The sequence below is a fragment of the Eschrichtius robustus genome, chromosome 6 (genome assembly GCF_028021215.1).
Source record: "Eschrichtius robustus isolate mEscRob2 chromosome 6, mEscRob2.pri, whole genome shotgun sequence".
Lineage (NCBI taxonomy): Eukaryota > Metazoa > Chordata > Mammalia > Artiodactyla > Eschrichtiidae > Eschrichtius > Eschrichtius robustus.
Genome location: NC_090829.1, coordinates 97,772,229 through 97,798,657, shown reverse-complemented (window position 1 = coordinate 97,798,657; position 26,429 = coordinate 97,772,229). Strand labels below are relative to the sequence as shown.

The following is a 26,429-nucleotide window of genomic DNA, read 5'->3' as shown; positions in this document are numbered from 1 at the left end:
ATTTTTTGTACTGGTTTTAGAATCTACATTTCCATAAAAGGAACCACCTGAAGTTTTGTGTAGTCGGGCAATGGACTATAAATCTCTCTTAATCCCTATTCTCCATGTTAGAAACTAAATAACAAAACAGAACATCACTCACACTCTCTTCTGGCCTCTCCAAGCTGCTCTCTGAGATACCTTCATAGAAGGTCACCCCTGGATATGGAACACTGAGACTGGCACCTAAGTAGAAAAACAAAGACATGTGCATGAATTCAGTCCATGACTAAATCAGAATTCCTATCAGGAAACAAGAAACTGATTTCCAAGGCATTTCTAAAAGTCATTTACTTTTTCATCCTAGAAATTCTGTGCATTCTAACCTCAAGACACATTTATCCAGAGTCTCCTCAGCACAAGAAATAAATATGACTCATTCAACAAGCATTTATTGATACGTACTATATGTCAGGCTCTATGCAAGCCTCCAGGGATACTAAGTCCCTATCCTTAAGGAGCTATCTAATAAAACTAACACTCTCAGATAGGGGAAGTGGGTGAAGGTTGGAATTGGCCATAAGTTAAAATCTTTCTTTAATTGGGGTATAGTTGCTTTACAATGTTGTGTTAGTTTCTGATGTACAGCGAAGTGAATCAGCTACATGTATACATATATCCCCTCTTTTTTGGATTTCCTTCCCATTTAGGTCACCACAGAGCATTGAGTTCCCTGTGCTATACAGCAGGTTCTCTTTAGTTATCTATTTTATACATGGTAGTGTATATATGTCAATCCCAATCTCCCAATTCATCCCACCTCCTGCCCATAAATTATAATTACTGAAGCTGGGCCTCATTGTGCTATTTTTGTATATGTTTGAAATTTCCAACATAGAAGAGCTTTTTTAAAAAAAATTAAAAATAAAGAAAGCAACTACTAATTTATAGGAAATATAGAGGTCAAAGTAAATGTTAAAGTACACCACAGAATGCAATCAGAAAAAATTCTTACTCTACAAGACAAATGACAAATGGTAGAGCTAGAAAGGTCCTACCTTTTGACATAAGCAGTAATCACAGGGTGTTTGCCATAAAACAATTGTTTAGGTTGTACATTTGTTTTAAGCAGTTTTCTGATTTTGTATTATACTTAATAATTAAAGATTCTTAAGTACCCACATCATAATGCCATAAAATAAGTGAAAAAAGAATTAATTTTTCTTGAGATTCTTAAACAACACAGAGAGAGAAACACATGGTATTTTTAAAATGTGAGCTGAAAAATTTGCTTCCTTTCAATTAAATAATAAATTTTAGAAGAAAAGTGAATAAAGGCACAAAAGCATACCTCCCAATGTTGACGTATCACCAACAGGAACTGGAGATGACAATTCAGGGCTAGGAAAAAAATTGTTTGGAGTTATTAAATGATAGAAATGTGAGGGGTTATTTTGGGGTTTGTTTTCCAAAAAGGATTCACCAGATCTCCAAACAAGGATTCCCAAACCAAAGTACTGAGTAGCAAATTAAAAAAAAAAAAAAAATAGTCTTTACAATTGATTTATTTTACATTTTTTGATGCTACTCAACTAGAATCACCCTACATAAAGTACTCCCTTACTTACTATTTCATAACACTGTTTCATTTCTTCTCAGTTCTTATCACTATGGGAAATTATTCTGCTCATTTATTTATCTACTTTTTGATCTCTGTCCACGCCCTAATCCTCTAGAATGGCATTGTCTAATATGGTAGCCAGTGGACGCATGTGGCAATTTAAATTAATTTAAAATTAAAGTTTAAAATTCAGAACTTTATCCACACTAGCCACATTTCAAGTGTTCAACAGTCACATGTGGCTAATGGCTACTTTATTGGACAGCCCAGAACATGTCCATCATCACAGAAATTTCTATTGAATAAGACTGCCTCAAGAATCTAAACTCCATGAGATTAGGGACCTTACCTGCCATATTCATGCTGTATCTCCACCCTAAAAAAGAACCTACCACTTAGTAGGCACTGAATAGATATTTTGGGAATAAATAAATAAATACTATTGGCCAACCAGTGTAGTGTAGAAGGCACTTGACATACAGTTTTGAACAAAACACCCATGGTCTATGAAGGTTACCATCTAATAGAAAACAGATAACAAATACATGATTACAAACTCAACAAGTAGTACAGACACGAAAGCACTGGCTGCTAAGGCAAACATATAAGCCCAAATCTCATCTCATTGGAGAGATCACAGAGTCATAAAACTTTTTAATATAAAACAAGTCAAGCTTAGAGAAATGATTTGCTATAGGCCACATTGCTCTCAGGTTTCAGGTCCCCCGACTATCTTTTAACCATGTTGCCCTGCAGCTGCAAGCAAAGATCAGAAGAGATCAGAGGATAATCTGAGAAAGCCCTTGCTCTAAAGAAAAGAAGGTGGGTTTCTGCAAGTCCAAATTTCCATATACCCCCAAAATATACAATTTAAATTATAGTAATTGAAAACTCTCTTCAACTTTCCGCAAGTCAGCTTTCGAAGGAGACTTTATCACAGTCAAAATGTCTCCCTCTCAGACTTGATAATGTCTCAGTGAGTCCCATCTTCACTTCAGAACCACTCCTTTAAATTGTCCCGCTGCTCTAAACTAGATCATGGTGGGGCGGGGGGCAGGTTGCTCACAGCCATCAGATAAACATGGCACACATCTTGAAGCATCAATTTTTTACTCAAAAGTAGAAGCATAGGCAGGGAGCTAAGTAAAAACTGATATGGAATTTAAAACATCTTAATATTAAAACAAGGGTGGCTATAGAGTAGAATATAGAGTTTAAATGAATATTAAGATAAAATATGATAGTTTCAAAGCCATTTCATGACTGGAATTGGAGTGAGGGAGTCAACTAGGGCCATGTTCCCTAAAGCCCCAGGCTTTGGTAGAAAATTTGAGAAATATAGGTTAAAAAAAAATCTCCCCATAAGGATTCTTCTGGTTTTAGAAATACTATCTAGAAAGAATAACATATTAAACCAGTACACCAAACCTATCACTATTGGTTATTTTTCATCCACTTGCAGGAAACTGCTTACTAAGTGAGCTGTCATCCAAAAGAACCTAAAGGAATAGGACATCTGGATAAGTCATTTTGATGAATGATGAGTAGAGGAAGACCTGGATGATGAAAAAGCACCAAGAGGCTTCTTGGGTTTCAGGAGATGGAGCTTAAAATACTAGGATTCAGATGCATTTGGAAGAGACATTAACATCATCAGGCTTGAATAGGATTTATCAACTGTCCACAAGGCAGAATCCCTCCCAATACCTTCACTTTATAGATGAAAAATCAAGGTGCAAATGGTAAAGCAATTTTCTCAGGGTCACACAAAGACTTGATGACCCAAGGCCATACCTAAAATTCCTAACCATATCCAGTTCGATTTTTAATGATAATAATAGCAAGAATGACTACAATTAAATTTATCGTGTCAAGCATTGTGTTAAGTGCTTTATCTTGGTTAACTCACTTAATTCTGGCATCAATCTTAAAAGGAAGACACTATTATCCCCATTTATGCATATGAGGAAACTAAGGATAGAAGAGATTAAGAATTTGCTCAGGGTCACACAGCTAGCCAATGAAGGAGCTGTGATGTAAAATCGGCCCATTTGATTCCAGAAACCTCACTCCTACCCACATTAATTCCACATCACATGGACTTTATGTGACCCATATTCCCTAGAAGAGCAACCAAGATGGTTTTACTTGGTCTTAATGATAGTGGTGTACATAAACTAAAAGACCTAAAAGTCAAAATGTGTAAGGACCAAGAAAGAGGAAGGGAAACCCAGTCAAAGCTGGAGAGCAATCAAGTATGAAGAGCAAAGAGGTCAAAGTAAAACAAAGCACAATACTACATTAGCTAGAATAGGAAGTTGGGGTGGCATGGCAGAGAAACCAGACCTCATCTGGGGTTGGTCAAATTGCGCCCCAAATTAAAATCAAATTTAAGCTAATTCTCTAAGTAAACACTAAGAATGGAGAAATCTGCTCACTTCAGTAGAACTAGATTTCACTTACTAAATTCAAAATAACATTATTTTAATGATGGTAAGTAGGCAACTCTCAGTAACTCAAATCGTTTGTCTAACACTCTAACACTTAATCCCTCATCCCCCCACACTTCCTTCAAAAGACAGTAACAAGAATCCTTTCACATTTTCTCATTAGGTGTGCCTCCTGCAGGGATACCCTAAAATGTGACTCACAACAGAACTAGAACACAGAGTAGTATTGGGTTTGGAGACAGAAATGCCTCATTTCTAGGCCAACCCACAAATTTGAAGTTGGTCAGCTAAGACCTTTAGCTTAATACCAGTAGCAAACAATCCCCTACTGTCTCATTTTCTCAGTTTATCCAGCTCATAATTTATTCCTCACAACTACTACCTAATCACGTCAGTGGAATTCAGATGGAATTGTGTCAAAAGATATCATAGCCACATGGAATATATGTTTAAAAATACAGTGAAACAAGCCAACAGTACTTTCATATCTAGATTACTACTCCCCTTTACAATTTGCTACACTTTGCTTTGCTCTAGAATCTGTTAACTGTAACGAGCATGTGACAACAGAAGAACATAAGGCAAGGAGTTAGGAATCCTGGGTTCTAGTCCCAGATGTATCACCAACTTTGTGTATAACTTGGGAAAATACCTCAGTTGCTCTGGGCCTCAAGAACTAATCTCTAAAATAGGAACACCTCCTGCCCCACCTACTTCACAAGGGTGCTGATGAAAACTAAATAAAATATTATATGCAGAGGCATTAGGAAAAGAGGCAAGGTGCCATTTTTGGGGGGCGCACCACAGAGGCAAGGTGCCATTGTTGGGAAGCGCACAAGGAGAGGGGTGGGACCGCCATAGAAGCTTCTTTCTCTGCAGCAGGGCACCACCTACACGAGCTCCAGGTGCGAGCTGCTGCTGCCATCTTGGACTCGAGAGGCGGCTCAGACCCGCTGCCCCCGCCTTCCTCAGAGCATGTGGGTAGGGCCACGCACCTGCACACCCTCTATCAAGGGGATAAAGGACAGCACATGCTGAGGAAAGAGACGGCAAGCATTCAAACCAAAAACAGCCCTCACACCAAAAAAATATTAAACCCACACGAGCTATGCAGGGATGATCCCGCATATAAATAGCCCTCCAAGACTACAGTAGATAATTGTTTTTCCTAAACTCACAGAATGAGAGAAATATAAGTAAAATGAAGAAGCAGAGGAACCACTCCCAATTAAAAGACCAAGAGAATTCCCCTGAAGGAACAAACAATGAAACAGACCTCTTCAGTCTAATAGACACTGAGTTCAAAAAGGAGGTAATGAAAATGCTGAAGGAATTAAGAAAGGTTATCGACAGAAATTCAGATTACTGTAAAAAGGAACTAGAAACTATAAGGAGGAACCAAGAAAAATGAGAAAATTCATTTGTTGAGACAAAAGCTGAGCTAAAGGCAATGAACAGCAGAATGAATAATGCAGAAGAAAGAAGTGATCTGGAAGACAGAATAATGGAAATTACCCAATCAAAACAGCAGACAGAAAAACAAATGAAAAAAATGAAAGCAAAATAAGAGACCTATGGGATAATAAAAAGCATGCCAATCTATGCATAATAGGGATTCCAGAAGGAGAAGAAAGAGAAAAGGGGATGGAGAATGTATTTCAATAAATTACGACTGGAGCTAAGGGGAGATGTTTTCAAGATGTCTGGCTGGAGACAAGTGCTGGAGGAGGGCTTTTTGTAAAACAGGTAACCTGGGAACACTTGAGCATGTTTAAATGCTAATGAGCAGTTAGTAACAGGAGAAGTTGAAGACTCAGGAGAGAGAGAGAAAAACAATGACAGGTTGATGTCTAAAAGGTAAGATGGGATGTGAGGTCCTGAGTAAGGTGGAAAATGCTTTTTTTTTAATAGACTTGCCAGATGATAGTAGGGGGAAGGTTAAATTGGTACACAGCTGACTATTTGGTACAAGCCATATGTTAGCAGATAGGTTAGAGTTCATGCAGAAGAAGCAATTTAAATTACAGACAAGTATTGTGGTAAGCAGAATAATGGTCTCCCAAAGATGTCCACATTCTAATCCACAGAACCTGTGACTATGTTAGGTTACATGCAAAGGGGAATTAAGGTAGCAGATGGAATTAAGGTTGCTAATCAGCTGGCCTTAAGGAAGAGGGCGTATCCTGGTTTATCCAGGTAGGCCCAATGTAAATGTGGAAGAAGGAGGCAGAAGAGTGTCAGAGTGATAGAATATGAGAAAGTCTCGACCAGCCACTGCTAACTTTGAAGATGGAAGGGGGTCATAAGTCAACGAGTGTGGGCAGCCTCTAGAAGCTAAAACCCGCAAGAAAACAGATTCTCCCCTATAGCCTCCAGAAAGGTAACGCAGACCTGCCAACACCTTGAGACTCATGTCAAACTTTTGAACTACACAACTGTAAGATAAATTTGTGTTTTTTTAAGCTACCAAAGCTTGTGGTAATTTGTTGCAGCAGAAATAGAAAACTAGTACAAGAATCTCAACACAGAAAATGAGAGTAATCTCAAGAAAATCATAAAAATAAATTTAAATATAGAAAAGTGATGGGAAAATTAAGGGTTTTAAGGGATGACTCTAATATTCAGCTTAAAGAAAGAGGGGCTTAGTGAATTCCTACACCACTCCCATGGTTTCACTCCCAGTGTTACCTAACTCCAGGTCCCCTCATTTCAGCAAGTACCATTTCAGCAAGTACCACAACTTTTCATCCCACCCTGACCTGGTCTGCTCTACTTTCACGGGAAGGATACCAACTTTTAAATTCTCAAGATTTAGTTATATTTTTGTTCATCTGTATTGCTATTTTTACTCATGCCCTATTTTCTAAGGATGGTGCATAGTATTTTGAGTCTCCTCGTATATCTAGGACATACAGTGCCTTATCAATAAAAATAGGTGACACAGTCAGTTCTCTATGATGTTTATTTATGAATGTTTCAACATGATTAACACATCAGGAAAACTAAGCATAATAAGAATTTCTCCTCTACACATACACAATTTCATTACAAGAAATAGTAGGTGAATGAAGAAAACTGCACCCAGTTGAAGTGAGCTACGTAGGAATACACAAACTACACCTCAAACATCTTCCAGCTACCTCTGTTCACCTCATGTGTTATGTGTTATGACACCAATCCACATATGGTGTTACAACTTTCCATCCTATTTCAGATAACCTTCCTTCCACCACTTTATAATAACTCACAAGCTACAATCTTTCCAATGTCTATTTTCACAGGTAAACTCCAAGGCTTCTTCCAGGTTAAGAGCCATATTTATTATGGTTTTTATATACTTCTTAACCATACAAGATATGTAAGATGTGCTATCATTTTTATTGCGTACAACCATGAAGATTACTGGCACTGGTAAGACCCACAAGATTATTTAGTCTACTGCATTGCATGTTGCAATGGCAATCACAAGTAACCTCCGAGCTCTGGCTCTCAGAGGTGAAGAACCCACATTTAAAGCACCACATGGCCCCACATCTAAGCAGAAGCTCAATCCCAGGCCCCAGCAGAGACTCAGTGGTACTGTTAGCTGTACGAAATGAGACCACAAGGAGTCCCACTTTCCTCCTGTTTACTCATGTTTGATTTAAAATTTACATATACCCCACTACAACCCACAGGTGTACTCCAGCTGTGCTTTTGCCTGGACTCTGCTGCCCAGGCTAGACCTCTGGACACTGACTCACCTAGTCGGTTTTTCAATCTGTCCTTCCATCTAATTTGAGGCAAAATTCTGGACTCTGACCTGAATTGCGTGCCCTAGTGATGTTTTTCAAAAAAAAATCACCTACATGCCGGCATAATCTAGATATTTTGAGTATGGATAGAATTGGAAATCTTTAGTCCCTGTAGGCTCAAAATCCCTCACCTTCCATGATCTGCTTTGTCCTGCTACTGTTCAGGAGCCAGAAATGACCTTAATCCTAAGCCCAAAGGCCCACAGAGCCAAGACTCATACCACTGGAGGATTCATCAAGGTTGTGCTATTCCTACGCTTCAACATCATAATCATCATTACACAATAAAGTGACCCACACCACAACCCATCATTTAGTAAACTACCCTCCACTAAAGTGTACCATTTTAGATAAATATTATCATTAGCCTGTAAGCCTCAACAAGAGTAGATCATTTGGTATTCCATTTCCAAAAATCTATTTTCTCACCCAAGAGAGAGGACCAAGTCTGGCTCCTGGGAAGGTCAGACAGTAAACTAGCACAGTGGCTGCAGAGGTCATCTGGGAAAGGGAGTGGCCTCAAGATGAGGAAAAGCATTTGAGACTTACCCACAGGCCTGGTCATTGCAGGAACTGGCAAGAAAACAGGAAGGAATCATCAAATGTGGGATGAGTCTGGGAGTAGGTATGATACATGTCTGTTGCCAAGCATGAACTTAGGGAAAAAAGACACTCACCTGCTTACAGTTTCCTTTGTGTGTGACAGTTTCTAAGGAAAACAAAGATATAAAAATGACCATGTGAATTAATGATAGTTAATAAGCAGTAAACAAAACGTATTGCATCTAGAACACTAATGCCTTAACACAGAATCTATGTTATTATTCTCTATGGCTAGAGAACTAGTTAAAGCAAGGTACTAATGATGCCAAGTTTGTTTTGTGACTGCAAGAATGTCCCGACACTCAAGTCCCTGTGCTGTCTTAATGGGCAAAGATTAACAGACTTCACCTGCTAATCATTCCAAAAAGATCTACAGGTAAGAGATTGGTAGAGTTTTACATTAACCTTCCATGGACTTAGAACCAAACTGTTTTGTGATCTAATACATTTATAGAAACTCTCATCATAGACCAATATAATCATATGGATAAAATAACTATGAAATCTGATTCTCCAGAATTCAGACAAAAAGATAAATTGTCTGATAAATAGTTGGATTATTCCTCTGGGGCATTCCAAAGCAAATTGTCTCCAAGTTTCCTCTAAATTAGTGGTTTTATTTTGAGACCAATACGATAAAAAGAACACTAATTTGGAATCAGAAGAATTCCATTTTCTCTTTCTTAGCTATGGAGGTAAATCCCAAAATCTCTCTGGTGCTGGGCCTCAATTTCCTATCTGTAAAATGGAGAGACTATTACTCTAAATAATTCCCAAAATATTTATAAATAACTCATGGCTCTTACTATACAGACTCCCCTAGAATAATCTCAGCCACTCTTTTTTTTTCTTTTTTAATTTCAACCATCCAGCAGCTTCAACTGTGATTTTATTTCCTTTAATTAATCTCTCTCAAGATACATATAAGCATATAGCAAAATCATCATTTTATCAGGTTATACTATTAGCTTTAAAATTTTATAGGCCAGCATGGTGGTTCTTTGTACAAATGCTGGCATTCTGAGTTCTGATAAAGGGTGTCAACCACATAAATTCACCACCTATGTGTAAACAGTTGTTGTTACATTTAAAATCAAGCTAAAAAAACCCCAGAATGTATATATATGTAAAACTGAATCACTTTGCTGTACAGCAGAAATCAACACAACATTGTAAATCAACTATATTTCAATTTAAGAAAAAAAAAAGGTAAAATCAAGCTTCCTTCAGATTTTGGACAGCCAGAGATTGCTTAAGTAACGTTCTCAGCCACTCTTATGATTTCAATTACTACCTCAAGGCTGGTGATCCCTAGAGCTGTATTTATAACCCAGACCACTCTTCTTGGCTTCATACCTAAATATCAAGCAATTCACATTTCACAAATGGCTCAAAACAACACATTAAAAAGCAAACTCACTCTCCCTGTCAGCATCTACAAGCTGCTTCTCTGCCTGAGTTCTCAGTGGTAGTCATCCAAGCTAGAAGCTGGGAGGCTTCCCGGGCCATTCCTTCATCCTATCCCACTCCCATCCAACCCATCACAGAGTCCTACTAATCTTTTTCCTATTTATATCCCCTGTGCTCCCTTTCTCTATCTCATGGTCTAGTTAGGACTCTCATCCCCTCGGCCCTGGAGTCGTGACTGATCTCTGCTCATCTTGTCCCCTCTAATCTATCACAGGGCGTATAGAAACCATAATAACCGTTTTACAATTCAAAACTGTCCAATCAGCCCCCATGACTTACCTACTTACAACCCTTCAATGGTTTCCTATCAACTATAAACTTGTTAAGTTATCCACCCCTCCAGTCTGGTCTCTTGTCAATTCTACTCTTCTGATATATTGGCCCACATATACATATACAACTAATAATAATAAAATGTAAGAAGTACAACATTAAAGAATGAATAAAGAATTATGGAGTTCAAAGGATTATGGGAGCTAAATCTGCTAGGCTGGGGGTTGATTCCTCACAACGGAGGTTACATCTGAGCTGAGGACATGTAGGACTTGAACAAAAGGAAGAAGGATATAAAGGGCCTATCACACAGCATAAGCAATCTACCACATATATCTAAACAGTTTCATTCTCTTGTCATGAATACATGCATGCAACATGAAAAGGGGAAGGTGGGCAGAAAATGTGTCTATATGCATGCTTATTTATCCTTTGCTAAGAGCAAACTAAATCTAAAACAAGGAAAACAAGTAAGCAAATTCATTAATTAGAATCACATTTATACTTTACTAAACATTTATCCAATGACCTATATCCTCTATCTTAATTAGAGTCGCTTGCACCACTCTGAATTGATAAGATGAAAAACCCTGGCAAGAATGTTTGACTCTGACAGATTTATATTCTTAGCCTAAATCTTTGCTGAGTATTATTTCCAAATATTTACATTTATAAACAAGCGTGAGGCTCTTGCTGGGTTAACAATGCTTATTATAATGGCCAGAGCTAGGGATACAAAGACTAAGCCACCCTGTGGTAGGTCACGTGAACAACCTAATTCAACAAAAAAGAGTAATGCAGGGATTTGGCATTTGCTCTTTCTTCCTTTAGGCCTGAGCTATGTATACGCGCTTCTACAACAGTCCAGTAATTTCTTCCCTTGTTACTACATTTACCTTCATAATTAAGCTTCTATGTTCCACAGACTGACTAAAATGTGTGCCCATTTCAAATATAGTTGTGATTCCATCCTCACACAAATTCATCCAGTAATGATATTCTTCACGCCCAGGAAGTCGATCCCAAAAAGTCCTGAAGGCTTCCCAGACAGCTTCCTGGCATACTGAAAAACAAACAGAGAGGTATTTTTACAGGAAGCACTTTGGGGTTCTCACAATAAGAGGGTAAAAGTGTGTGTGTGTGTGTGTGTGTGTGTGTGTGTGTGTGTGTGTGTGTGTGTGTGTGTAAGGGTGGCAGTATACGTAACTCTGGATTTTCTGCTCAATTTTTCTGTAGACCTAAAACTTCTCCAAAAAATAAAATCTATTCATTTTTAAAAAGATGTGAGATGGGGGTTTCCCTGGTGGCACAGTGGTTGAGAGTCTGCCTGCCAATGCAGGGGATACGGGTTCGAGCCCTGGTCTGGGAAGATCCCACATGCCGCGGAGCAACTGGGCCCGTGAGCCACAATTACTGAGCCTGCGCGTCTGGAGCCTGTGCTCCGCAACAAGGGAGGCCGCGATGGTGAGAGGCCCGCGCACCGCGATGAAGAGTGGCCCCCGCTTGCCACAGGTAGAGGAAGCCCTCGCACAGAAACGAAGACCCAACACAGCCATAAATAAATAAATAAATAAATTTAATACTTGCTACTCTAAAAAAAAAAAAAAAAAAAAGATGTGAGAACTAAAAAGAAAAATGATATTCAGAAGAAACATACTGCTGTATTAAAATGAAAGCTAATTTAATGTATCTGCTAAGTTATTTCAAAGCATCAACTCAGAAAGGACACTAAACAGGCTGTCTGCACATTTTATACAGCACTAAGTGTATTGCTATCCTGTAACCATTTCAGTGTCCTGATGCAGGGCACTGCGCACAACAGATGGGATGAGAGAGAAGAGGAAGAGGGTGGTAAGGGAGAAAGACGGATTTAAGTGGACAGAGATCAAGGAAATTATTTTTCATCTCAAGAGGACTGAATGCTAATCCACCAGCGTATCGAGATAGAGGCCCTGAACTCACTGAGTGAGAAGGATCTCAATTCTAGCCCTAGCCTCACTGTGTACTAGCTTGATAACCGAGAGTAACTGACCTAGCCAGTCAACATTTCAATGTACTCATCTCTCTTTTGTAATGAGATGAATAGTAACTGCTTTATTTAATTTATCTGTGAGAGTATTTTATAAACTACATAGTGCTACATGAATATTAAATGTTATTATCATATTGGATTCTGGTTGTCTAACAGTTATTTGATGGAAGAAGAGTCTCAGACTAAAAAAAGCTCTTAGGCTTTAACAGAGATTAAAATATATGAATATTGAAAGTTTCTCTATCAACTGATTTTTCAGGGTTAAATTGAATGAACCTTTGGTTGCAAACTTAGTTTCTTTTTCAGTGAACTAACTACATCCTTAATCCTGTTCTTTAGAATTTTTGACCCTACAGCATACAGAAGACTCCAACAGAGACTGGCTGAGGCAGAGGTGACCACTTGTAGATTCAAGTTTTCCCTTTCTTCCTCTTTAAACTTCCAAATGACAGCTTAGTACACACCAGAAGACAATGCAAAGATGAAAGTCTGGGTTGGTAAAAACAAACGAAGAGCGAATATCTACAAGATCTGGTTATGAAATGAGGTGATTCAAAGAAAGTATTAAAAGTACTGTGAGACCAAATAACTATATATCTATGAGAAAAAATAAATCTCAATAACGTCTTCACAATATACATAATAAAATAATTTGAAATATGAAAGCTAACACTTTGAAGGTCCTAAAAGAAAACACAGAAGAATATATACATGACCTGAAGATAAGCAAAGATTTCATAGACAGGACTCAGAAAGCAACAACTATAAAAGAAAAAACAAAAAACTGATATTAGAATTCATCAAAACTAAAAACTTCTGCTCAACAAAGATTCTATTAATAAAAATGAATAAGTAAGCCATACCGCTGGCAGAAAATATTCAAAATACATATATCTGACAAAGAACTGGTATTTAGGATATTTAAAGGATTTCTACAACTCCCTAACAAAAAGGCAAACAATCCAATTTTTAAAATATGTAAGAGACTGAAGCAGACACTTTACAAAGGACGAGATACAAAGAGTCAACGAGTATGTGAAAAAGTGCAATGTCATTCATTCTTCAGAGAAATGGAAATTGAACCACCCACACATGAACCAGAGAGGCTAAAATTTTTTACATTGACAGTATCAAATTTTGGCGAGAATGTGGAACACACACAACCCTCATTTTTGGCAAGAATGAAAAATAGTACAACCATTTTGGAAAAAGTACTGGTAGTTTCTTCTATAACTAAATATACACCAAACCTATGACCCAGTAACCCCCCTCCTAGGTATTCCTTCAAGCGAGACGTAAGCACATATCCACAGAAAGACTTATGTTCAATGGTAGAGCAGCTTTATTCATAATAACTTAAAAAAGAAAACAACCCAGGCATCCATCAACAGGAAAATAAACAAACATACGGTCACATAATGGAATCAAAAGGAACAAATTATTAATTCATGCAAAAGTATGAATGAATCTCAAAAGGCTGAGTCAAAGAAGCCTTACACAAAAGAGTTCATACTATTCTACTTATATAAAGTCGTAGATAGGTGAAACTAAGCTATGGTTTAAAAAAATTAGAAGAGGGGTCACCTGGTAGTTGGGGTTGAGAAGGGAGGACTGTCTTGGAAGGGGAATAAGGGAACTTTCTGTGGTGGCACTATCCCCAAATTTAAGAGAGGTTTGGATTACACCAATGTGTGCATTAGTCAAAACTCACCAAATGGTATTCTTAAGATTTACGCATTTCACTCTATGTAAATTCCACCTTCAGAAAAGTAAACAAATATTAAGCTCTAGTTAATGATATTCATGCTGAAGTTCTACAGGGAAATGAAATGATATCTTTAATTTATGAAATACATCTAAGAAATAGGATGGTTGGATAGATAGATATGTGATAAAGCAAATATAAAATGTTAACTGTAGAGCTAGGTGGTAAGACTACGGTGTTCACTAAACTATTCTTTCAACTACTTTATATGTTTAAAATATTTTCATAAAATCTTAGAAAAACATTATTGTGTGAGGAAAAAATGCAGCTGGGGCATCCAGAAGTGTAGAAATCATACCAGGTTTCATAGCAGGCCTTCCCTTGGCATCTCTCATGAATTCACAGAAGAATAGCATAAGCTGCCTCCTACAAATTATGCTCTGGGGAATGTCATTTCCTGAAAAAATCTCCTAAGAAATCCACTTAAAAACTTACAGAACTAATAAACAAGTTTAGCAAGGTGTCAGGACACAAGATCAATACATATAAATCAGTTGTATGTCTATACACTAGCAATGAACAAACAAAAAATGAGCCTAAGAAAACAATTCCATTTACAAAAGCATCAAAAATAATAAAACACTTAGGAATAAATTTAACAACGTACAAAACTTATACTCTGAAAACCAAGAAACACTGTTGAAAAAAAATTAAAGACGACATAAATAAATGGAAAAACTTTCTATGTTCATGAATTGGAAGATTTAATTTAATTGTTAAACCCCCAACCCCTGCAGATACCAAAACCCTCAGATACTCAATTCCTTTATATAAAATGGTGTAGTATTTGCATGTAACCTAAGCACACCCCCCCGTATATGTTAAATCACCTCTAGATTACTTATAATAACTAATACAATGTAAATGCTGTGTAAATAGTTGCCAGCACACGGCAAAATCAAGTTCTGCTTTTTGGAACTTTCTGGAATTTTTTTTCAAGTGTTTTTTTTGTTTGTTTTTTGTTTGTTTTTAAACTTTTTATTTTATACTGGAGTATAATTGATTAACAATGTTGTGTTGGTTTCAGGTGTAAAGCAAAGTGATTCTGTTATACATATACATGTATCTATTCTTTTTCAAATTCTTTTCCCATTTAGGTTGTTACATAATATTGAGCACAGTTCCCTGTGTTATACAGTGGGTCTTTGTTGGTTATCCATTTTAAATATAGCAGTGTGTACACGGCAATTCTAAATCCACAGTTGGTTGAATCTGTGGATGCAGAACCCACAGATACAGAGGGCCAACTGTATGTTCAAAATGATCTGCAGACTCAATGCAATCCTATCAGAACCCTGGTTTCTTTACAGACATTAACAAGCTAATTCTAAAATTCATATGAAATTGCAAGGGACCCAGGATAGCATAAACAGTTTTGCAAAAGAATAACAAATAGATAAAAGGACTTCATCAAAATCAAAACCTTTTGTGCATGGTGAAAAAAAGACCTTTTGTCTTTTGTGAAAGACACCATCAAGAAAATGAAAATACTTTCAAATCATTTGTGTGATAAGGGATTTGTATTGAGAATATATAAAGAATGCTTACGACTCAATGAAAACAAGATAACCCAAATTTTTAAAAGGCAAAGGATTTAAAGACATTCTTTGAAAGAAGATATTCAAATCCAAGAAGCATATAAAAGGATGCTCAACATTATTAGTCATTAAACAAATGCAAATCAAAACCACAAGATGCCACTTCACACCTATTAGGACGGTTGTAATTTTTTTTTTTTAAGGAAATTATAGTGCTGGCAAAGATGTGGAGAAACCAGAACCTTCATACACTGCTGGTGGGCCCGGTACATCTACTTTGGAAAACAATCAGGAAATTCCTCATGTGGTTAAATATATGACTCAGAAATTCTACTCTTAGATATACACCCAAGAGAAATGAAAACAACCCAAATACCCATCAGCTGACAAATGGATAAACCAAAAGTGGTATATCCATACAATAGAGTGTTATTATTTGGCCATAAAAAATAAACTACTCATACATGCTACAAGATGGATGAACCTTGAAAACATTATGCTAAGTAAAAGAAGCCAGTCACAAAAGACCATATATTATATTCTCTCATTTATATGACAAATCCAGAATAGGCAATTCTATAGAGACAGAACGTAGATTAGTGGTTGCTTAGTCCTGGGGGGAGGGGACGGGGAGACAGAGTGATAAGAAAGTGATATCTAAAGGGTGAGGGTTTTTTTTGAGGTGATGAAATGTTCTTAAACTGAGTGTGATGATAGTTACTCGTTTCTGTGAATATACTGGAAAACCACTGAATTCTATACATTAAATGAATTAATTGGTATGTTAATTATATCTCAATAAAACTATAAAAAATGCAATTCCCTCCAAAAAGGTAATACAGTTGACCTTTGAATAATGTGGCAGTTAGGGGCACAGACCCTCTGCAGTCAATTCACATATAACTTTACAGTTAGCCCTCCTTATCCACGGTTGAACATCCACATATTTAACCAACCCTGGATCATATAACACTGCAGTATGTATTTACTGAAAAAAAATGTGAGTAGAAGGGGACCCTCACATTTCAAACCCATGTTGTTCAAGGATCAACTGCACATCCTTAATTTATCCAATGGTTTTCCAGTTGGGAATAATAGAATTCAAAACACTTACATTCTGATACAGGAGGAGAATTGGGGGGTAGTCTGGAGTATTCATGCAGCTCAGAGAGGGGAAACCTAGATAGGACAGTACAGGCTGTACAGACAAGAGCAAAATCAGCACTATTTCAAGGAAAGAGGTACTAAGGAGGGCAAAACTCCACCACAGACAAACGCCACATACTTCACTATTTGGCCTATTTGTTCAGAAGTCCTATCCTTGTCAAATGATTTTCATGTAGCCTTTAGATACCACTGGAGATAACTTTCTATTTTTGAGAAGATAACTAATCTACAAAAGCCTCTCTTCTGGCAGAGAAACTTGTCCTGGAAACGGGTGGAGGAAGGGTAAATGTAATGACAATATTCTGAAGAAGGAAATGCCGGCGGCACTTAATCTGTCTTTAATCCTGTTACTAGGACTCAGGCTGTGCATCTTATCTAGTACACAGAAATCTAGAATGGAGCAAAGGCTTTTTTTTAGGGTAATATAATTTCCTTTCAGAATCATGGAGCCCAAAGCATGAGGAACAGTTAATTTGGTGCAATAAGGCAAGAAAAAGAAATAAAAGGCATACAAATTGGAACACAAGAAGTAAAACTATATCTTTATTTGCAGATGAAATAATCACCCATGTAGAAAACCTTAAGGAATATATTAAGAAGCTACTAGAACTAATAAGTGATTTTAACAAAGTTACAGAATAAAAGATCAATACACATAAATCAGTTGTATGTCTATATGCTAGCAAAGAACAATCAGAGACCAAATTTTTTTAAAATAGTGTTAACAATAGCATGAAAAAAGTGAAATAAATCTGATAAAAAGATGTGTAAGGTCTATACACTGGGACTTCCCTGGTGGTGCAGTGGTTAAGAATCCGCCTGCCAATGCAGGGGACACGGGTTCAAGCCCTGGTCCGGGAAGACCCCACATGCCGCAGAGCAACTAAGCCTGCGAGCCACAACTACTGAACCTGCGTGCCTAGAGCCCGTGCTCCGCAACAAGAGAAGCCACTGCAAGGACAAGCCTGCGCACCGCTACGAAGAGTAGCCCCCACTCGCCGCAACTAGAGAAAGCCGCACGCAACAACGAAGACCCAACACAGCCAAAAATAAATAAATAAATTTATTAAAAAAAAAAGATCTATACACTGAAAATTACAAAACACTGTTGAGAGAAACTGACAGAGATCTAAATAAATGGAGGGATATATCCACAGATCAGAAGAGTCAATATTGCTAAGGTTATAATTCTTCGCAAATTGATCAATAAATTCAACACAATCCCAATCAAAATCCCAGTAGCCTCTTGTGTACAAATTGGCAAGATGATTATAATATTTATATGGAAGACAAAGGACCTAGCACAACCAAACAAATTTAAAAAAGAACAAAGTTGAAGGACTTGCACTATCTTATTCAAAGACTTATTATAAAGCTTACAGTAATCAAGACAATTAGGTACTGGCATAAAAACAGACAAAGAGATCTGTGTAAGAGAATGAAAAGTGAAGTAATAGACCCATCATATACAGAAGACTGACTTTCAACAAAGGTTCAGCGGCAAGAAAAGATAATCTTTTTAATAAATGATGCCGTAACAACTGGCTATGAAAAAGCAAAAAAATTTAACTTTGATCCATATACATCAAATACAAAAATTAACTCAAAGTAGATCATAGACCTGAATGTAAAACCTAAAAATTATAAAATTTCTATCAGAAAAAAACAGGAGAAAGTCTTTGTGATTCTGAGCTAAGCAAATTTAGATCCAACACCAAAAGCAAGCATGATGCAAAAAAAACCTGATAAACTGGACTTTATCAAAATTTAAAACTTCTGTTCCTCAAAAGACATTGTTAAGAAAATAAAAAGACAAACCAAACACTGGAAGAAAATTTATGCAAAACATATATCTGACAAAGAACTGATATTTGGAACACATAAAGAACACTTACAACTCAATAATAGAACAAACAATCTTATTATTTTTTTAAAGGAGCAAAATATTCAAATAGACTCTTCACCAAAAAAGATATACAAATGGCAGATGAGCACATGAAAAAGTGCTCAACATCATTAGCCATCAAGAAAATGCAAGTTAAAACCACAATAAGGTGTTACTTCATATCTACTAGAATGGTTACAGTTTAAAAAGACTGACTATACCAAGCGTTGCACAGATGTGGAAAAATTGGAATCCCAATATACAGCTCTTGGTACGACTACACTGGAAAACAGTTTTGGCAATTTCTTAAAAAGTTAAACATAGAGCTATCATGTGACTCACCCACTACACTCCTATTAACCAAGAGATATAAAAAGCATATGTTCACACAAAAAATTGTACAAAAATGTTCATGACAGCTTTCTTCGTAATCACCAATAACTGAAAACCACCCAAATATCCCAAGATGCAGTATATCCATAAAATGGAATAATACCCAACAGTAAATGGTAACAAACTACTGATACACAAAAAAATCATGGATGAGTCTCAAAACAAACTGAGTAAAAGAAGCTAGACAAAAAAAAAAAAAAAAAGAGTACACAGTATGAAGACATACATATATAAAAGTGTAGAAAATGCAAACGATACATAGTAATAGAAAACAGGTTAGTGGTTGCCTCAGCACTGAGGTCAAGGGAGGTGCTGAGGGAGGAAGGGATTATAAAGGCACATGAGAAAATGTTTGGAGGTAATTGACAAATTCATTATCTTGATTGTAGTGATAACTCCAAGGATAAATACCTTTGTCAAAACTAATCAAATGCTATGCTTTAAGTATGTGCAGTTTATAATTCACCAGTGTATAACCTAATAAAGCCATATATTTCTTTTTAACATCTTTATTGGAGTATAATTGCTTTACAATGGTGTGTTAGTTTCTGCTGTATAACAAAGTGAATCAGCTATACATATACATATATCCCCATTATCTCCTCCCTCTTGTGTCTCTCTCCCACCCTCCCTATCCCACTCCTCTAGGTGGTCACAGGGCACCAAGTTGATCTCCCTGTGCTATACAGCTGCTTCCCACTAGCTATTTTACACTTGGTAGTGTATGTATGTCAATGCCACTCTCTCACTTCGTCCCAGCTTACCCTTCCCCCTCCCTGTGTCCTCAAGTCCATTCTCTACATCTGTGTCTTTATTCCTGTCCTGCCCCTAGGTTCTTCAGAACCACTTCTTTTTTTTTTCTTTTTTTTTAGATTCCATATATACATGCTAGCACACGGTATTCGTTTTTCTCTTTCTGACTTACTTCACTCTGTATGACAGACTCTAGGTCCATCCACCTCACCACAAGTAACTCAATTTCGTTTCTTTATATGGCTGAGTAATATTCCATTGTATATATGTGCCCATCTTCTTTATCCATTCATCTGTCGATGGACACTTAGGTTGCTTCCATGTCCTGGCTATTGTAAATAGAGCTGCAATGAACATTGTGGTACATGATTCTTTTTGAATTATGGTTTTCTCAGCGTATAAGCCCAGTGGTGGGATTGCTGGGTCGTAGGTTAGTTCTATTTTTAGTTTTTTAAGGAACCTCCATACTATTCTCCATAGTGGCTGTACCAATCTACATTCCCACCAACAGTGCAAGAGGGTTCCCTTTTCTCCACACCCTCTCCAGCATTTATTGTTTGTAGATTTTTTGATGATGGCCATTCTGACTGGTGTGAGGTGATACCTCATTGTAGTTTTGATTTGCATTTCTCTAATAATTAGTGATGTTGAGCATCCTTTCATGTGTTTGTTGGCTCTCTGTATATCTTCTTTGGAGTAATGTCTATTTAGGTCTTCTGCCCATTTTTGGATTGGGTTGCTTTGTTTTTTTGATATTGAGCTGCATGAGCTGCTTGTAAATTTTGGAGACTAATCCTTTGTCAGTTGCTTCATTTGCAAATATTTTCTCCCATTCTGAGGGTTGTCTTTTTGTCTTGTTCATGGTTTCCTTTTAACGCTATATTTTAAAAGGTCCAACTACTAATATAATTTTTTAAAGGGGGATACTGTTACTTCCTACTCCAAGCACCCTAAATATCTCTTTAATTTCACAAATGATTAGGTTAAACTCAGTTGCTTCTTGCTTAAATGGAGATATTTTTCAAATGTGTTATACCAACTAGCAACTGGTAACAAATTATCTACAAAGGAAAAATTGGGCAAACCATTACACTGAATTAGCTTGGTGGAAAGACCAAAGATCTCTGGTTGGACAGTGAGTGGATCTTTTCCTCCAATCTCCAAACAATTGGTTCTAAGGGCATAATCCAATTATCTCTTCCAAATCTCTTCAAAATCAAGACCTATGTTGAAATATTCATTTTTCCTAAATTTCAAAACATAACAAATAAAATATTTACTCTTTATCATGACAGTAACAGCTATATCAACACTGTTACAATCTTGATGTGCTGTGTCAATCATTTTAGCTTTGAGGTCCCTTTCCAATGATCTCATTCACAGAATCTGTATTTTAAAGTCAATTATTCAAGGAATGCTTTATTTTTCTTTTGGTTGGCTTCTTTTTCAATAGCGTCTCTTGAATGTATAAACACAAGGGCAAAGAAATTAAAAGGCATAATCATATTCCTTAAATGATTGGTTATTTCCTCTTCACTATTCAACCAGAGGCTATCTAGGTATTCTTACCTATTTTAAAGTAATATTACATAAAAATCCAGGTAGTAGAAATCATATTTTGATAAATTACACACTCATTCTCATTCATCTTCAGTTCCTTTTTCTCTTCCCACTTTCTTTGGAATTTCCCACTTCTGGCATATGCCCTACTCACAAAAGGCCAGGTCAATGGATTTCCATTTAAAAAGTGAAAGAAAAGCTTATTGCTTAGTAAGTTTGATAGTCCCAAAATACAACCAAGAGATATAAATACACTCTGAAAAAAAAAGTTCTAACATACTGTGCCACTTTAAGAAACTAAAAAATCAAACATATAAATATATGTAATATCTGATATTAAATTTTTTATTTTAAAAGCATTTGCTTTGATAAGGAAGGAGGACAGAAAGGATAAGATAGAGGAAAATAAAGAAGAAGACAAAGTGGCAGCTCAGACTGAAGGTTTATATAGCCCAGTCCATGGAAAATAGTAAATGATCAATAAACATTTGTTGAATACAAGCATGAATGAACAAGCTTGATTTCACTATCATTTCATTATCTATATCCACTTTAATTACTAGCATCACATCCATATTATGGCTTTTTATTGGCTCTTGAGCAGCAAAAAGCAAAGTCTGGGAATCCTTCAAATATCTAAGGGACATATTATGGTCAATTAAGCAATTCTAGTTAGTAAATGTAAGGAACAGAGAATGAATTAATATAATAAAAGGGTATGAGATCAAGGATAACACTGTTTAATTGAAAATAAAATAATTATGTAACAACCTAAATGGGAAAAGAATTTGAAAAAAGAATAGATACATGTATATGTATAACTGAATCACTCTGCTGTACACCTGAAACTAACACAACATTATTAATCAACTATACTTCAATATAAAGTAAAAAGTCTTCCAACAAACAAAAGTCCAGGACCAGATGGATTCACAAGAGAATTCTATCAAACATTTAGAGAAGAGCTAACACCTGTCCTTCTGAAACTGTTCCAAAATATTACAGAGGAACAGTCCCAAGCTTTCTACGAGGCCACCATCACCCTGATATCAAAACCAGACAAAGATATCACAAAATAAGAAAATTACAGGCCAAAGCACTGATGAACATGGACACAAAAATCCTCAGCAAAATACTAGCAAACTGAACCCAACAACACATTAAAAGGATCATACACCATGATCAAGTGGGATTTATCCCAGGGATGGAAGGATTCTTCAGTATATGCAAATCAAACAATGTGATACACCATATTAACAAACTGAAGAATAAAAACCATATGATCATCTCAATAGATGCAGAAAAAGCTTTTCACAAAATTCAACACTGATTTATGATAAAAATTCTCCAGAAAGTGGGCATAGAGGGAACCTACCTCAACATAATAAAGGCCATATACAACAAACCCACAGCAAACATCATTCTCAATAGTGAAAAACTGAAGCGTTTCCTCTAAGATCAGGAAGAGGACAAGGATGTCCACTCTCACCACTATTATCCAACACAGTTTTGGAAGTCCTAGAGACAGCAATCAGAGAAGAAAAAGAAATAAAAGGAATAAAAATTGGAAAAGAAGTAAAACTGTTGCTGTTTGCAGATGACATGATACTATACGTAGAAAATCCTGAAGACGCCACCAGGAAACTACTATAGCTAATCAGTGAATTTGGTAAAGTTGCAGGTTACAAAATTAATGCACAGAAATCTCTTGCATTCCTAAACACTAACAATGAAAGATCAGAAAGAGAAATTAAGGAAACAATCCCATTTACCATCACATCAAAAAGAATAAAATACCTAGGAATAAACCTATCTAAGGAGGCAAAAGACCTGTACTCAGAAAACTATAAGATATTGATGAAGAAAATCAAAGATGACACAAACAGATGGAGAGATATAGCATGTTCTTGGATTGGAAGAATCAATATTGTGAAAATGACTGTATAGCCCAAAGCAATCTACAGATTCAGTGCAATCCCTATCAAATTACCAATGGCATTTTTCACAGAATTAGAACAAAAACTTTTACAATTTGTATGGAAACACAAAAGACCCCAAAGAGCCAAAGCAATCCTGAAAAAGAAAAATGGAGCTGGAGGAATCAGGCTCCTGGACTTCCAACTATACTACAAAGCTATAGTAATCAAGACAGTATGGTACAGGCACAAAAACAGAAATATAGATCAATGGAACAGGACAGAAAGCCCAGAGATAAACCCACACACCTATGGTCACCTAATATATGACAAAGGAGGCAAGAACATACAGTGGAGAAAAGACAGTCTCTTCAATAAGTGGTGCTGGGAAAACTGGACAGCTACATGTAAAAGAATGAAAATAGAACACTCCCTAACACCATACACAAAAATAAACTCAAAATGGATTCAAGACCTGAATGTAAAGCCAGACACTATAAAACTCTTAGAGGAAAACATAGGCAAAACACTCTTTGACATAAATCGCAGCAAGATCTTTTTTGACCCACCTCCTAGAGTAATGAAAATAAAAACAAAAATGAACAAAAGGGAACTAATGAAACTTAAAAGCTTTTGCACAGCAAAGGAAGCCATAAACAAGACGAAACGACAACCCTCAGAATGAGAAAAAAAAATTGCAAACAAAACAACGGACAAGGGATTAATCTCCAAAATATACAAATAGCTCATGAAGCTCAATATCGAGAAAACAAACAACCTAATCAAAAAATGGGCGGAAGACCTAAATAGACATTTCTCCAAAGAAGATATACAGATGGCCAACAAACACATGAAAAGATGCTCAACATCACTAATTATCAGAGAAATGCAAATCAAAACTACAATGAGGCATCACCTCACACCAGTCAGAATGGCCATCATCAAAAAATCTACAAACAATAAATGCTGCTGAGAGTGTGGAGAAAAGGGAACCCTCTTATACTGTCGGTGGGAATGTAAACTGATACAGCCACTATGGAGAACTGTATGGAGGTTCCTTAAAAAACTACAAATAGAACTACCATATGACCCAGCAATCCCACTCCTGAGCATACACCTGGAGAAAACCATAATTCAAAAAGATACATGTACCACAATGTTCGCTGCAGCACTATTTACAATAGCCAGGACATGGAAGCAACTTAAATGTCCATCAACAGAGGAATGTATAAAGAAGATGTGGTAGATATATATATATACAATGGAATATTACTCAGCCATAAAAAGGAATGAAATAGTGCCATTTGCAGAGACATGGATGGACCTAGAGATTGTCATACAGAGTGAAGTAAGTCAGAAAGAGAAAAACAAATATCGTATAATATTGCTTATATGTGGAATCTACAAAAATGATACAGATGAACTTATTTGCAAAGCAGAAATAGAGACACAGATGTAGAAAACAAATGTATGGACACCAAGGGGGACGGGGGAGTGGGATGAATTGGGAGATTGGGATTGACACATATACATTACTATGTATAAAATAGATAACTAATGAGAACCTACTGTGTAGCACAGGAAACTCTACTCAATGCTCTGTGGTGACCTAAATGGGAAGGAAATCCAAAAAAGAGGGGATATATGCATACGTATTCACTTTGCTGTACAGAAAAAACTAACACGACATTGTAAAGCAACTATACTCCAATAAAAATTAATTTTTAAAAATGAAAATAAATAAAAATAAAAATAAACTCCTAGTTTTGTTGCTTTAGGGTCCATTGTGAGAAGTGCCACCATTTGAGAGGTAAAAAGTTTTGTGTATACCAACTAGAATCAGCTTCAATCTGTAGAATGGCTAAACTATAAAATATAGAAATTGATCATATTTCCATGTATATAAAATAACTAATTAGCCAAATAGGTAAGTATATCTTAGTTAATATCTTTTGTGGGTGTATTTAGACAAATTACTGTAATGCAGAAGTAAAAGTTATAATTAATTTATCCAGCAACATAAACTGGTATTTTTGAAGTGCTTCAAAAATTTTAAACCATGTCCTCTCTTAAAATAATGTAAACTTTCCTCTGAAGCTGTATAAATACCATACTCTTAGCAAGTCTTTTTTCCATGGCTAGTAGAAAGACAATATTTGGCTTAGTCTCTATCCAAAGCATCAAAAATTTTGAACTATAATGTTCAAATACAACAACTGTTTTAGAACTATGTTTGAATTTTATCATGGAGCCCAAGGGTTTGAATGTTTGCTTACCTCGGACTTTAAAATATTTCACATGGTTTGCCATAGCCTCTGTAACATTTTCATCTGGGCAGGTTTTCACACCATTAGGAAACAGAGTAGATCGCTTTCTTCTGAGCAACCACTGTCTCTCAGTTTCTCTGTGGTCCATAGGTTGTTTCTTTTTGATAGATAGAGAAGAGTCTGTGGATTCTGAGTCGGCCAGGAGAAAAGAAACTGTACTCTTGGGTTCTTGGCTCTCTTCTAAAGATAAGTAGGTTTGTGCTACAGAGTGAAAGCATAAACAAAGCTTCTGATGATGAATGGAGACATAGAATGAAAGGTAACAAATGAAGAAAAACTGACATTTGCACCACATTTGGATTTTGAACTCAATGCTCAAATTTTAGACATGTGTGCTTAAGGAAGGGAGAAGTAAAGCATTCAATTTTTCCTCCATTTAATTCCTAGTCCTTTATTTCAAGATTGTTAGTTATTGAAATCAAGTATACATCCAATTTCAACACAAGAAATAAGAGGAAGTAAGCTCTGAACCAAGAATTACTAATGAAGAGGAAAACCAATATTACTGGAGAGATTTTCATACAGTTTAAATGAAGCAGTATCAAAGACTAGAGTAATATTTGATTCAATTTCTTACAGCAGTCATATCAAATAATATTATTTTTAGAGAAAATATACTGCAGATCTAAAGAAAAAAAATAATGTAGATTTTTAAATACCTGTTAATGACGGAAGGTTTCCTTCTATCAGGACAAATATCAGAATACCCAGAGAAATCTTCCCAAAATGAGGAAACATAATCATTTGAGCCAAAACCAAAAGAAAGAGGCCAAAATCCTTAATTGAGCACCCAAAGGCCTGAAACTTCCAGTAACCAATTGTTACAGAAAAGGTCTAATGTTTAACAGTTTACGTTCAAAAACTGACAACCATTCCAAAATCATTATAAATTGGCTAAATAAA

At 36.3% G+C, this 26,429-nt stretch overlaps 1 protein-coding gene across 1 annotated transcript in view; it reads right to left on the bottom strand.

Moving 5' to 3' along the window:
* The window catches only part of IMPG2 (interphotoreceptor matrix proteoglycan 2), a 70,507-nt gene extending 44,237 nt beyond the window's left edge, over positions 1-26,270 (bottom strand). The window contains exons 1-6 of the mRNA XM_068545580.1: positions 26,186-26,270; positions 25,476-25,727; positions 11,087-11,253; positions 8,522-8,553; positions 1,331-1,380; positions 143-225 (exon numbers count right to left, since the gene is read on the bottom strand). Coding sequence (XP_068401681.1) covers positions 143-225; positions 1,331-1,380; positions 8,522-8,553; positions 11,087-11,253; positions 25,476-25,727; positions 26,186-26,270 — 669 coding nt within the window. The remainder of the gene's footprint in view (positions 1-142; positions 226-1,330; positions 1,381-8,521; positions 8,554-11,086; positions 11,254-25,475; positions 25,728-26,185) is intronic.
* Positions 26,271-26,429: the final 159 nt, after the last annotated feature.